The sequence below is a fragment of the Haemaphysalis longicornis genome, unplaced genomic scaffold, assembly GCF_048455015.1.
Source record: "Haemaphysalis longicornis isolate Haplotype H1 unplaced genomic scaffold, Haemaphysalis longicornis Haplotype H1 scaffold_10, whole genome shotgun sequence".
NCBI classification, from domain to species: domain Eukaryota; kingdom Metazoa; phylum Arthropoda; class Arachnida; order Ixodida; family Ixodidae; genus Haemaphysalis; species Haemaphysalis longicornis.
Window position 1 is genome coordinate 72801069 of NW_027526204.1, and position 14119 is coordinate 72815187.

General features: G+C 48.7%; 1 protein-coding gene across 1 annotated transcript in view; it reads right to left on the bottom strand.

Annotated features, from left to right (window-relative positions):
* Positions 1-1171: 1171 nt before the first annotated feature.
* LOC144157791 (putative thiopurine S-methyltransferase) overlaps positions 1172-14119 on the bottom strand; it is a 33195-nt gene continuing 20247 nt past the window's right edge. The window contains exons 6-8 of the mRNA XM_077688550.1: positions 9242-9327; positions 7143-7187; positions 1172-1311 (exon numbers count right to left, since the gene is read on the bottom strand). Of these exons, the coding sequence (XP_077544676.1) occupies positions 1205-1311; positions 7143-7187; positions 9242-9327 (238 nt within the window). The 3' untranslated portion in view covers positions 1172-1204. The remainder of the gene's footprint in view (positions 1312-7142; positions 7188-9241; positions 9328-14119) is intronic.

Consider the following 14119-nt stretch of genomic DNA (forward strand, 5'->3'; position numbering starts at 1 on the left):
AGCTTTTGTTCAGACAGAGGGCGAGTGTCCAAGGTGTGGTATTTCTGCCTCAAGGTTCTTTCGCTCACTAGTGCACCTTGGGCAAACTCTAAGCAAGTGTTGAACAGTCTCTGGACAACTACGCAGAAAGCAGTCCGGGCTGTCCTCGCACCAGATTGTGTAGAGATACTTTCTGGTCATGCTATTCCAAGTCGCAGCCTGTGTAGTAAGGTCTTTTGACTTCTCCGAAGTCGAGAAGCATTGGTGAGCCAAAACGTTTCTCGGGATCGACCCTGTGAAGCTGTCCGTGTCGATTCTGTGGGTCAGCGGAATTCAAGGATACAGCTTGTTTACGCGCTCGGTGGAGTATTGCATTGGTATGTTGTCTTGTGATGGGTACATCCAAGAAAGTTTGGTTGTGGTGTGCCTGCTGTGCTTATGCATCCGGGAACTCGTTTCCAACGATGCCACATTGACTTGGTATGCCCTGAAGTACCACCGTGGCACTAAAATCTTTAATAGGATAGTCACACGAGTGGTCAGCTTGTCATATGCACCTCGCTTCATACGGTACCCTAGTACTTGCAGTGCTGGTTTGCAGCCGCGGAACATAGTCCAATGCCGAGGATTTTCACGAGAAATGGTGCGGAACGCTTCTCGTAAATTGACCAAACGGCGTCGTGTGAGCAATCTTAAAACGCTGTATCAATTCCTTCCAACGCGCAAAAACTGCTGCTGCAGACGAAGACACCGTGACCTGACGCAAGCCAGTGACTAAGTGGCAAGGTTTTTTAGATGGCTAGATTCATCCTTTTAACTATGCCCTAATTTCTATGGCTAATGTTTACCTTCATGCGTTTTATTGCACATCGTATTTGAACTTCCATCACAGTAACTCACCATTGCCATGGCAGCACTTGCCGTTGTTCGCTTTGCGTCGTTATCCGCTACATCATGAGAACTCGTGTCATTCACTTATTTTTTATTTTGTGTTATGTTTTTGTATAGATTTATGGTTATAGTTCCAATGACTTTTTATATGTTGGTAACTGAGGTCGCTGGTCCACTAGCGGTAAGGATAAGAGTAAAAAGGGAAAGAATTGGATAGTCAAATGGGCATCCAAGCGTCGCCAGCTGCGTTGTCTTGTCGCAGTCATTGGTGATCTATTAGCACGCCAATACATTTGTTTCCAGATGTTTATTTTGCACGTGAGAACAGTGTCTTTTACGCCGTCAAGCGCCAGAGGCAAAACGTGACAGGAGCGCTACCACTGAGGAAGACCGGGTGGGACTTTGATTGGCTGTCGACCAGGACGACCTTCGCGAAGTCCCCTGAAACAGAAGGCGCGTTACATGTATTCAAGAAAGCCACTAAAACGTGTCTCCACAGTATTTCTCCTTCTTTCTGGCGGGTAACCTTGGTATTAACTATTTTATGTGCAAATTTCAAGGTAGGAAGACCTTTTCAGACCACTTTGTATGGACAAAGAGAACTTAGCATCTAGCGAGCAATTACAGCATGATTTGACTGTGAGGGGAACATTTTCTCCATCTTGGGAATATTAAGGTTTCACTGCCATGGCGTGTTCAAAGGTGCCTGTTATTAACGGGCCCACTTGCAGTGCCGCTTACTTGCAGTGCCGCTCACTTACAGTGCCGTTCACAAAATAAAAAAAAACTTTCTGAATTTCTAATGATTAAGTAAATGAAATTAAGTCAGTTACAACTCTGTTTTACCCATCCAAAAGTAATCGGAAATCCCTAAGGAGCAGACTTCAACGCAACGACAGGCAATCTGCAATGCGCGTTCCATGGGCTGCTTGCAAACAAAAACACTTCATGAAAAAATCACCACATGCTACACAAAAATTTTAAGACCGAAGAGACACGCTGCACAGTTGAAAGGTTTCAAGCTAATCTACAAGACATCGTTGTGAAATTGTTTGCCAGCACCTTGGGCGCTAATTCCGAACCCCGATACCCTGCGTGGTGATGCGCTTTGAGGTGAAGGGTAGAAGCCTCGAACAAGGGCCGTCAAGCTCCGGCTTATCCGTCCAGCAGGCAAGAAACGGTGGGACCTTGCAGAGCAACACGTTAAGCACATTCGGCTGGATACCTATTGCCACGAAGCATTCATTGTTTGTATACTCCTCTTTTGTTTTCACCATCCGGCGGCGCCAGGCTGTATTATCACTGTTTCAAGGAAAGTGCGTATATCTTTTTCTTTGAATGCCGCATCGGCTGTCTTATTTTAATGGTGAGAGCGTTTGGCCCTGACGTCACTAGCCTAGAACATTCGTTTTTGATCTTGTTGTAATTCGACGTTTCGAGAAACAACCGCGCCGAAAGATAAGTACTGCCTGGGCAGCCGCGGTGGTATTCAATTTGCTGACCCTCGCCTGCGCCCGTCACTTTGTGGACTGCTGCTTCGCCTCCTGAGTATTCTTTTAGTTGTCAGGGGAGCAGAAATTTGCTTCACTAATCTTGTTTTAAGTGCGAATGCACTTCTTACGCTACCCTGAGTCACGCTTCTGCCGCCGTCCGTCTTCAGCCGCAGGTGTTATCGCGCGCGCGCCTCCTCGCCCTTAGCAACGGCGCGGAGCGGAGGGGAGAGCGTGCGTAGCAACGGCGCCATGACGTAGTACGCCACGTGACGTCGCGCGCTCTCGCCTCCTCTCCCCTTCCGCTCGCCGTGACGTCACGCGCTCTCGCCTCCTCTCCCCTTCGCTCGCCTGCCGTTTGCGCGCTCTCGCCTCCGTCTCTCCTTCGCTCGCCTGCCGTTTGCGCGTTCTCGCCTCCCTCTCCCCCTTCGCCCGCCTGCCGTTGCGCGTTCTCGCCTCCTCTCCCCTTTCACTCGCCTGTCATTGCGCGCTCTCGCCTTCTCTCCCGCTTCGTTCGCCTGCCGTCGCGCTGCGCGAGGGTTTAAAGGCGAGGCTGTCGCGACCCGAGCGTGATCACGCGGGGGTGTTAATGTTACTAACGGGCAAATGCCACCAAATTTCAACAAACTCCCCCTCATAGCATCACCCGTGCATTCGCACTTCCTCATGCTCCCCTTCGGGGAAATGTGGGGGAATTCTTTTCTTCAAGACTATTGCTTAGTCTTTAACTTCGTGACCTCATGATGTTTTATACCATGCCATATGGTATTTTCCAACACCCCCAAGAAACATTGCGCCCCCAATAAGGTCATCAACAAAGTACTTTCTCCCCCACCCTGCCCACTTGCAGTGCCCTTCACAAAAGAAAAAAAAAACCTTATCTAATTTCAAATGATTAAGTAAATCGAGTTCAGTCAGTAGAGAGTTATAGCAGATCGGAAAAACGGTTCCCGTACGGTACGGGGCACCCGTTACCGGCCGTAACGGGAAGGCTCGTTTTTAGAGTTATAGCAGACCGTAACTACCGGACATGCTACCGTGACTAGGAGCGACTTGGGTTGTACGTCGTTTGGCAATTCTTCGTGAGTCTGTGGCGTTTCCTGTGCTGAAATATTTGGTTTCAGATATCAAAAGAGCTAAAGGCAGAATTAAAAATATATATATTGATTGATTGTGGGGTTTTAACGCGCCGACGCAACGCAGGCGATGAGGCGCGCCGTAGTGGAGGGCTCCGGATTAATTTTGACCACCTGGGGATCTTTATCGTGCGCCGAAATCTCGTACACACGGGCGTTTTTGCTTTTCGCCTCCATGAGAAAAGCGGCCGCCGCGGCCGGGAATCGAACCCGCGACCAATATATATATTCAACGCCCCTACGCAGATTCGAACTAGCGACTGCGTGAACATGAAGCGGGCATTTCACTTCTACGCCATCTCAACAGGTGGCGCCTAACGGTCAAGCTGGGCTCTCAGTACAAACGGCTGGCTGCTTCTAGTTTTTCGTTGTATTTGACAGCCCCTCGCGCTGATACCGCCTGTTCCTCACGCACCGATTTGTAGACGGGCCCCATGTCGGGTTAATACTAGTTATGTAGCCAGATCGCCTTTATTTAACCTAAAAGAAGCTATCGTACATGCGTCGCTCGACGACACAATCCACGGCGGTTGGGTCGGGACCGTGCTTCGCTTGCTGCTTGAGCTGTCAGAATTGCGCGTATTTCACTTGTTGCAACCTCATTTTTCTTAAACGATCTCATATTTACAATCCGTTCGACTATGCGTGAGCCAAGCGCACGTCTACCAAACGCTTCCAAAGCGGCCGTCTGGTTTGGAACGACGGATACGGTACGTCTCGGTACGGCCCGGCCAAGTGGCTCCGGCTTACGGTAGGGTTCTGCGCATGCGCGGTGGCGTCCAGACGGTAGACGTTACCGTACCGGAACCGTTCAACGCAAAACAACATTTCCGGAGGTGTCGTCGTCGAAGTCCATAACCTCCTCAAACACACCGAAATTGGCAATCTGCTAACTATCTATAAACGCGCAGGAAATGAGAGGTCTGGTAAATAAATATAACAAAAAACCGAAGTTTAAGGGTTTACTATGAATAATTAGCTCACGAATCACATGGAAATTGACCTCTTGAAAATCCTATGAGAGTAGGAAGTATTTGTTTAACGCATCATGATAACGCGCCATAGAAATTGCATTGCAAGACACGTTGTACTTATAGATTGCAATTATCCAGTCAACAAGAATCTAATAAAGGAGCCTTTACTTAAAACAAAACTTTACAGAAACAAAGGCAGAACCGACAACCAAAACCAGACCGTACACCCCGAACTAGACCCACGTGTTTGAAGCGTCAACGTTACGACCCTGTTTCAAACACATGTCCGGGCCATTGCATTGAGCGGGCACAGAATGGCCGTCCCTAGCAGCGGTACATCACCAGACAAATCAAATGCGGAGCTGCGACGGACACCATCCCGCATTTTACCGGACCATGCCACAAGTTTAAACACAAGAAAGATATACTCAACGCCAAAATACACGCTCCTCCGTTTCGGCGGCGCGCGTACGTTGCAAAACTTCGACATTCTGCCATCGGTACTGTCCCACTTGATCATTCCTACTAATCGCACAAGGCGTGACATCTATTGTTATTTCTAAACATACAGCACAGACAACAAACCGTCGCCCAGATGCGGACGTCGGGATGGCCGAGCGCCAATGCGGAAGGGAACTCCATGTGCGCTGAACGCTTTGCCCGCAGGTCTTTTTTTAGCTGGCTACGATAAGATGGTACGGCTAAAAGCAGCACGCGGATTGTGGTTCCCGTAAGCGTACTATGCTTCGCCTTATTAAACAAGGCTGCCAGGCGCCACCCGCACTATCAGCCAAGCAGACGTGCTTTTTTGGTGATGTGGTAACCGGAATTCGTTAATGTGCCGGTGACATCATCGCCCGCCTATCTACGCCCTGCAGTGCAAGAGCCTCTCCCATAGATCTCCAATTATGCCGGTCCTGTTCTAACTGCGACCAATTTATCCCCGCAAACTTCGTGATCTCATCTGTCCATCTAACTTTCTGCCGCCCCCTGCCATGCTTGCCTTCTCTAGGGATCCACTCTGTTACCCTTAATGACCAACGGTTATCTTGCCTTCGCATTACGTGCCCTGCCCACGTCCATTTATTCTTCTTAATTTCTACTAATATGTCCTTAACACGCGCTTGTTCCCTCACCCACTCCGCTCTCTTCTTGACCCTTAATGTTACACCTATTATCTTCCGTTTCATTGCTCGCTAAGTCGCTCTCAATTTAAGTTGAACCCTCTTAGTGAGCCTCCAAGTTTCTGCCCCGTAGGTGAGTACCGGTAACATACACCTGTCATACACTTTCTTCTTCAGGGCCAATGGTCTGAGAATGCCTGTCCAATGCACTCCACGCCATTCTTATCCTTCTAATTATCTCTGCCTCATGGTTGGGGTCCTGGGTCGCTACTCGGCGTAAGTAGATATATTCGTTTACCGCTTCCACTGCCTCGCCACCTATCTCAAGCCGCTGTGCTCTCCTGACGCTACTGAGCATTACTTTAGTTTTTTGCATATTAATTCTCAGGCCCACGATTCTTCTCTGCTCATCCAGTGCGGTAAGCATACTTTGCAATTCGTCGCACAAGTGACTTAGCAAGGCAACGTCATCAGCAAATCTGAGGTTACTGCGGTATTCTCCATTAACCCTTACGCCCACCTGTTCCCAATCCAATGTTCTGAATACCTGTTGTAAATATGGTGCGAATAAAATTCGATAGATTGTGTCTCATTGTCTGACGCCCTTCCTTATAGGTATTTTTCTGCTCTCATAAAACAGGACGATTGTAGCTGTGGACCCATTGTAGATATACAATAGTATACTTGCGTAGTGGCCGTCTGCACCCTGATTCGGCAATGCCTCAGTGACTGCTGAGGTGTCGACCAAGTCAAATGCTTTCTCATATTCTATGAAGACTATATATTGGGATTGAAAATACTCCGCGCCTTTCTCTATCGCCTGATTGATTATGTGAATATGGTGCATTGTTGAATAGCCTTTACGAGACCGTGCTTGTTCATGAGGTTGACGGAAACCTGGGGACGTGATGCATGGCAAAGCGGTGAAAAACTACGGTCCAGCTTTGGAAAAATTCGAGCGAAAATCCCCGACCGGGCCTTCACGGTAAACTCCTACTTGTGCGGGCGTCATCATTCGCTCGTTGCGAATATGGTTTGACTTCAGTGAAAGCTCGTGGCAATAAGCTGGGCTGTCATATACTCACTCTATCTAAAGAGGCAAAAATTAATAACATCTAGTGTACGTATTTGATGCAGAACATAGATGCTTCACATTTTCTTTTATTCTCGCTGAGGTGACTTATTATTTGTTATAACGCCCTTGGTGCGGAACAAGAGGCTACTCCACCCCCCAGAGTTGCTTCATGCGGACGTTGCTTCAAGGAGTGAAGATTATTTTATAGAACTCTAGTAGTTTTTAATTTCGAGCACAGGTTGATGTACGCCTGTTCTTAAAGTGGACACACTTATGAACGTCAAAAAGTACCCGAGGTACGATAAATATTAAGCTCCAAAATTTCCACACTTCCCTTATTTTGGCTCCCAAATTTCTAGCGAAATAAAAACCTTCCGCACGATGGCCTCGAAATATACTAACAGCGAAAGTCCGCCTCCTTCGAAGAGTTTTTATTCCGCAGGGGAACAGTGCAAAAGAAAATGCAATCTTACCGAAATGCTCCCGTAACGTGGTCTCGTCTGCACTTCGTGGGGGAGCTGGAAAAATGCAGAAAATTCGATTCCCCATGTAGACATATCTGGAGATGAGCTGACACACACACACACACACACACACACACACACACACACACACACACATATATATATATATATATATATATATATATATATATACATTGAGAGGCTTTGGCGAGACGGCTTTGTTGAAGGCGAGAAGGCCCTTTAATTGGCAAGCAGCAGCCCGAAACCGAGGAGGGTCTTCAAACCACGATGATGAATATCAAGCGTTGCGCGTCCAAGTGATGATGTGCGGATGATACTCTCTCCACCAACCCTGTTGAGGTTATGGTGGTGGTGATGGTGGAAACATTTATTGAGCTGTTCTCGGTGAGCGTGCCCTCGAGTGTCACGGAGCTTTGGACTGTCCTCTATCCAGGGATCCGTAAGACAATCGGGCAGTCTGTAATCTGGACGCGAAAACAATCTGGGCTTCTGGTTGACAGGTTCACTAAGAGCTGAGAGAGAGAGGGAAGGGAGAGAAGAAAGGGGGAAGATTTGGGTTTTGTGCGCACCCTATGATGATGTGAGACACGGTGCCTGGTTGACTGAAAAAGTGGCATTCTGCACAGTACAGGGTACATAGAATGGAGCCGGATTGCGTGGGGGAAAGTGTTGGTTTGAAGCTTGTGAGCAAGTAAGACAGCAAGTGTGGAGGCAGAGATAGCGTTCCTGGACGATAACGAAAGTGCTGCCACCGTTGGCAAAGTCACTAAATTCGTGATTCGAGAGCGCGAGGTTTAGGTTTTAAAGCAGTTCAACATTAGGCGCGCAAGGTGCAGCCGGAAGCTGAGTGTCGGCAAGGTGGAGCATCCCTGCCGGTCTGTTCTAGTGCGTGTGCCAGGAGCGGTGGCGTCGCGTGTGGCGTTTGGCGATAAGTTGAAACTTAAAAACCTCGTTACCCTGTTCAGGCAAGTTTGGCAGTCAAATTAAACGTGTCTTCCAACGCTGTAATCTTAATCCGCCTTCCAAAACTGTCAGTGAAGTTTTTATGCGGAGGCCTTCGCGCACGCCCCTCCGTGGCTCCGTTTCGGCGTGATAGTAGCGAATTGTGAATCGTATCTTTTAATATATAAAGAAGAGCTTTTCTCCTAATAACGAACGACTTAGAATGCGTAAAAAATCGCGCCGCCCCCATTCATTCACTCCCTGTACCCGTACGACATCAGTGTTTCATCCTTGAAAGGAGCATTCGGTTTATCACAACTCTCAGTTCGCCGCCGTATCGCCACCCTTTTCCTCTTTCATAAACTTGTTCATTCTTCCCTCAATTTAAACCCTTACAGCTTCCCCCCGACATACATTTCACATCGCAGCGACCATTCACTATAAGTCTCCCGTCATCGTACCACAACTGCTATTTTTTCCGCTTTTTTTTCCCACGAAGCCAAAGATTAGAACGACCTTCCTTTCTCCATTAATTCAACCACTTGCCCATCAACCTTCGTAGCAAAGGTTACAACTCACCTGTGTTGCTAAAACTAATGTGTTAAAATGTTGTATTTTCCTGCGTATCCCCCCCTTATGTAATACCTCAGAGTAGTCTCCTCAAAAAATACAAATAAAAATGATAGAAAGTAAAAAAAAGCACCCGTAAAACAGCCTATAGAGGCTCAAAAAGGGAAATGCGCACGCATGCTTGAGAAAATAAGATAGTAATATGTGCGGAGAGCGGTAACAACCACGGCAATTTTTAAATGGCCGCCAATGTGTTTAGGAAGGGAGGAAACCTGGTTCAGTTGTTCCGAGGTATGTCCGCGGCTTAGTAAGCCACGATCAACCGTTGTAGTTCTTAACTCGGTCGCCCCCTTCCTCACTGCCTTTGATGTTACGGTTACTGAGGGCGACTGCGTAGTTCGTGTAGCTATACGGCCGCGACAACGAGCCGCCTTTTAATGGGCGCTGCGAAATGACCAAAATTTGCACGAAATGCTGTTACTTTTTAAGTAACCAATGTAACTCCTTCCCTGACTGGCAACCCTGTTGTATAGTAAACTTTGTATTTAGAACAAACGCAACGCCGGTGCACTTACCCGTGTACCAGGGGGCGTCGTAGACAGGTGTCCACATGCCGTACGAGAAGCCAGGAGCCAGGAGGGGCTTGAGCACGGATGCATACCTAACGAAAAACGTAACCACAAACAAGACCAGGGCGCTAATGAGGACTGGTCCCATAAGGGACGAACATTGCACTCGAAGAGAAGAACGCTGCTGAGGTGCTATAACGCTGCCCAAGTCACAAGAAAAAAAAACGCAGCCGGAGAGGAGTAAGAGGAATAAACGTCTCTACGGTAGCCTTGAGAAGAATCCCTATTCAGGACCCCTTGAGACTGTCCGGCTTCTTGGGCTCGCTGCACCAGCCAAAGCTGGTCGTCAGGGTCCCAGCTGGACAGTGTTCTCTCCCAATACTCAAGGGAGGGGAAGGGCAAGGTGGAGATGGGGGTCCTCATCGAAGCCTCACTACATATGATAGAGGGCGCCCGGAGCCTCGCAGAAGCGGAATTTGGAGAAGTAGAGGGTGGGGGGCCAGAATGTGGGCTCTTGTGGTGGGGCGCGGTGCCTCGGGTTTGCGTGACTCGACGGTAGTGTTCTAGCAACGGCAGATGGAGAAAAATTGTTGATATAACCGACACAGTTTCGCTTTCTCAACCGTGTAGTCAATTTGAACGAGAGCAGAGACATGGCTTTGCAAACCATGTGTTATTTAAGGTTCGACCCATTCGCTTGTAAGGGTGCCCTGAATCACTTACAGAGCAGTGACGCCAATGATGTGAACTAGCATGTTACGTTAACTTTCCGCATGCAGCATATCGCAAGCAACTGCCAGCCACGTGTGGGAGATATCATTGATCAAACTGTCTCTTGTGTAAAGCGGTATATTGGGATGTGTCCGGTATTGAACACAAAAATTCAGCACTTCACACATTCTATTTAACGAAGATAATGCTTGTCAGTTACAATTTGTTGTGGTAAGTAAATCAAGAATGCGGTATACAAATCTGAAACAGCGTCTGCACTAGTTAAAGAATCTTCCCAAGGCGCATATTGTATACCCGAATGGAGCTGCAGATAATACATCGCTCCTGATTGGGACTTCCCTTTGTCACGTGCCAAACAAAGTGGTTACAATAAAGAACCCGAATTAGGAGAAATATAAAACCTGTAAGGACGTCAGTCAACCTCAAGGAACTAACAATAGAGGGCCCCGCCTAACACCCTTTTTAGCACTAGTAAATTAATTTCAAAACCTAGAAACGCCGATTTTAGGAGCTATCCATAGGATCAAACTTGCGCACTGGTCTTTTCATCGTACCTCACTTTAGCTTAAGTAGACCTATCAGCCGTACTTTTTTTTTGTGACTGCGACCCCTCCCTTTGCATGGAACGTAAACGTATTGTTCTTCCATCCTACAATACTTTTTGTTTTTTGTCTGATGAAGAACAGAAAAAAATCGAAATATTTATATGTGTATGGTTAAAAAGGCGTTACCCTTGCATTCCTCTCCTTCGCGAAGCTGAGGATCGGCCTCAGATAAAGGACCAACCACAGAGCGTTCAGAGAAGCACGTGTTGCCGCGTACACCGCCGGCGAGGGCGAGCAACCTAGCCACATTTTCACTGCATTTGCCCGTGGCAAAAAAAAAAAAAAACCCCAGCCGGTCGAAAAATAACAGCCAGCAATTTTTGCAAAAAAGGTCGCAAAGGAACCGGACAAAAGCATGTTTCCACAGACAGGGCCAAAAAATGCAACGCGTGTGCGACTCGGTACGTGACCACCAAAGGGTAAGCGAACAGTGACACCCGGAGCTCTCGCAATAGCCCTTGCAGCAGCTCATCCTTCCAACCCTAGCTGAATCCCGAATATTTATATCTATTCGAAAAAAGCGTTTGATCTTTTGGGCCAAATTACCAGCCATTCGAACGCGACACCCATTTTTTCTGCAATCAAAGGACCAGTTAAGGTGTTCTGGATTCCTTGGCACAGTCGTATGTCGTGGAATGAAGGAGCTGACCTGCGCTCCCGCGAAACTCTTCTTCGGGGTCGCTACAACAGTGGCCAAGTCCGGAACCCTCACGCTCAAGGCCTCTTTATTGGATACGAGGATTTTGCCGTCACTTCACCCCAGACTGATCCGGCAGGAACTATTCGACAAGCGCAAACCATTACGCTGTTCACGGCAGTTCTACTTCACCTCTACAAAAAATTGGCGCAGCTTCCACTGGTTGTGCCAGGCATGGAGAAACAGCGGAGCTGGTGGGTCCTTTTCCTTCGTCGGAGACCCGGCTGTACCACCTCACACAGATTTCCGGACTTGCCGTTCAAAGTTCTCAATGACTGGGAGGCCCAGATAATTTTGTGTGCAGGGTTTCGTATCACGCCCAAACCGGACGGAGCGGTTCTGTGCTTCAAGTCCAGCAAGGACTCGCTGAACAAGCAGCCCTGGTCATCGGCGACCTCCGAGCGCCGTTCACCCCTCGTCGTTGACCCAACGGTTCCAGAATAAAATTCTCTCTCTCTCTCTCTCTCTCTCTCTCTCTCTCTCTCTCTCTCTCTCTCTCTCTCTCTCTCTCTCTCTCTCTCTCTCTCTCTCTCTCTCTCTCTCTCTCTCTCCCTCTCTCTCTCTCTCTCTCTCTCTCTCTCTCTCTCTCTCTCTCTCTCTCTCTCTCTGTGGGCTTCAAACCTCAGGCGGGAACGCACGTGAACTGGCGAGGCGCAGAGGAGGCGAGAGATCATGCCACGAACACTGGGCAGTGTTTTCGAAAGTAGAGCTGCACTACGCCGGCCACTCCTCATGAAGCGCATGATCGCGTGCGCTTTGGCCAACGCCGACGGACCGAGGCTAAACTTAAGCAGCTCTGCCGTTAAAACCATACACCCGCCCCAAAATTCTCCACGCTGCAAAGTACTCCAGGGTCCAACCCACATCCTCTGAGGCTGCCCAAACACCAATTAGGGCTCACATCCCTGTGCAGTGGCCGTCTACCGCAACGAAGTTGGAGGAGCATAGAAGCCTTGCGGGCATCATCATGCATGCCACCAGTATCTGCCTACAATGAGGCGGCTCTTAGCCTCTGCCGTCGAAGCCTTTTCCTTTCAAATCTGAATAAAGTGCTTTTTTTTTATCTCCCATTACAGCTGCCGTGACGGTGGAGAGCCGCCGTACGGCCCTATGCACAATGCAACTGTACCGGCTTCAAGAGGAGCTTTTATTCACTATTTCTGACAAATAGACTCAATCCTCACAAATAACGGTAAAACCAGGACCTCTTTTGACAGAACAGCTGTTGTTAGTGCTCGTACGCTCCGCGTTGCAGGAAGAAATACCAAAAAATACCGAGCGCTCGTGGGCGCGTGTCTCGCGGCGACTGCCGAGTCCACGGCTCGTGCAGTGGCTTTAGCAAAAAAACAAGAACTGCAGCGTCCGCCGTCATCGTGGCAACACTTGCTTGAACGTGAAAGACACGTAAGACGTGTAAGACACGTAAGAGCGCACGCCCTGGTTCGTTGGCCCTCGTGCGGTCGTGCGCATGCGCTTGGTACCCTACAAGAGACATCGCACGCAGCAGCGTCTGCGCACTTCTGGACAGGGGCAAGCCCCGGGTAGTGCACACGGTCAAAGAAGAAGTCGCGCTTTGAGAGGCTCGTCTTGGAGGCATGGCTACGAGTGAGGCAATGCTTCAAGAGACGACTTGCAGATCCCGCCACCTCTGCATCGGGTCGATGACGAAGAGCTGGTGGAAATCTACAATGCTGTGGATGACTTTGCATCCACCAGTGGCCGCGAAGAAGACGACGACCTCTTCGATGCGTATGACGACGATTACTTGGACCGCAACTATGCAAATAAACACTGATACTGAAACTTCACTATGTGTTTGGCAATGCTCACCTACAATGGCTTCGCTATTCAAGACTTTGGCGTGACTGCAATCTTCGCTGAATTTTTTTCATGGCCACCTTCTTTTCAATGTGGGCAGAAAAGCATAGGGAATACTCCGAGCTCCGTTTTCTCTACCAACTCCGCCGGCCCACCAGCCGTCCTTTCGTACGCGCGGGCTGGACCGGCTTCAGCGTGCACTGCGCGGAGTTGCAATGTGCAGATATATTGTTTGCGCATGCTTCGGTGCAAAAGGTGCACACCGATACCTTCGGCGTGCTTCGCAATGTACGCGTCTTCTACGCATGCTTAAGAGAACTACATCGTTATTATGCATCCACGTGGCTCGGCCTTCGTATTGGTTCCGTTTCAGAGGACCGAAACCCGGCGTTTCTCGCACACCGTTTATGAGACGCATCCAGCCACCCTGCCAATCCTCATTTGCGTTTTACCGGTCGCGGAATTCTGCACGTTTGAAACCTCACTGTAAACTAATTATGACAAGCACACTAAACTCGGCGTAATGACACGGTTGCCTTAGAAGAGCTTTCTGCGCAGAAAGCAGAGGCAGTCACACAAAAAACGTTCGAGGCATACCGCTCATTAATACGATGACTGCCACCCCTGCAGTCGTGGAGGCACATCAAATATTTACCACTTAATTTTGCTTTGTCCATTATTCAACCGTAATCGCCACCGGCTTTTAACTCTAGGTCCCGCACCCGCGACTGAACAGGTACATGTTAGTCGGGTCCGGGACGATCCCGCCACACTAGAAGAAATCACCGAGTATTCTACAAATTGGGGTAACGCCCTGGTCGGCTTCCCCGTTCTGTCTACAATGTGAACTGTCTGCAGCGTGCACTGTTTTCAGTGTGAACCGCATTGTCTATAGTGTGGGCTGTACATTTATGTGTGAACTGTGTATTTTGGTGCGACTGACTGACTTTAATGTGTTAATTTTGCGATGAGGGTCCCAAGACTGCAACCGTGTTCATTGTGCGAGCGTTGACCTTCCCCTTTTCCCCTCAC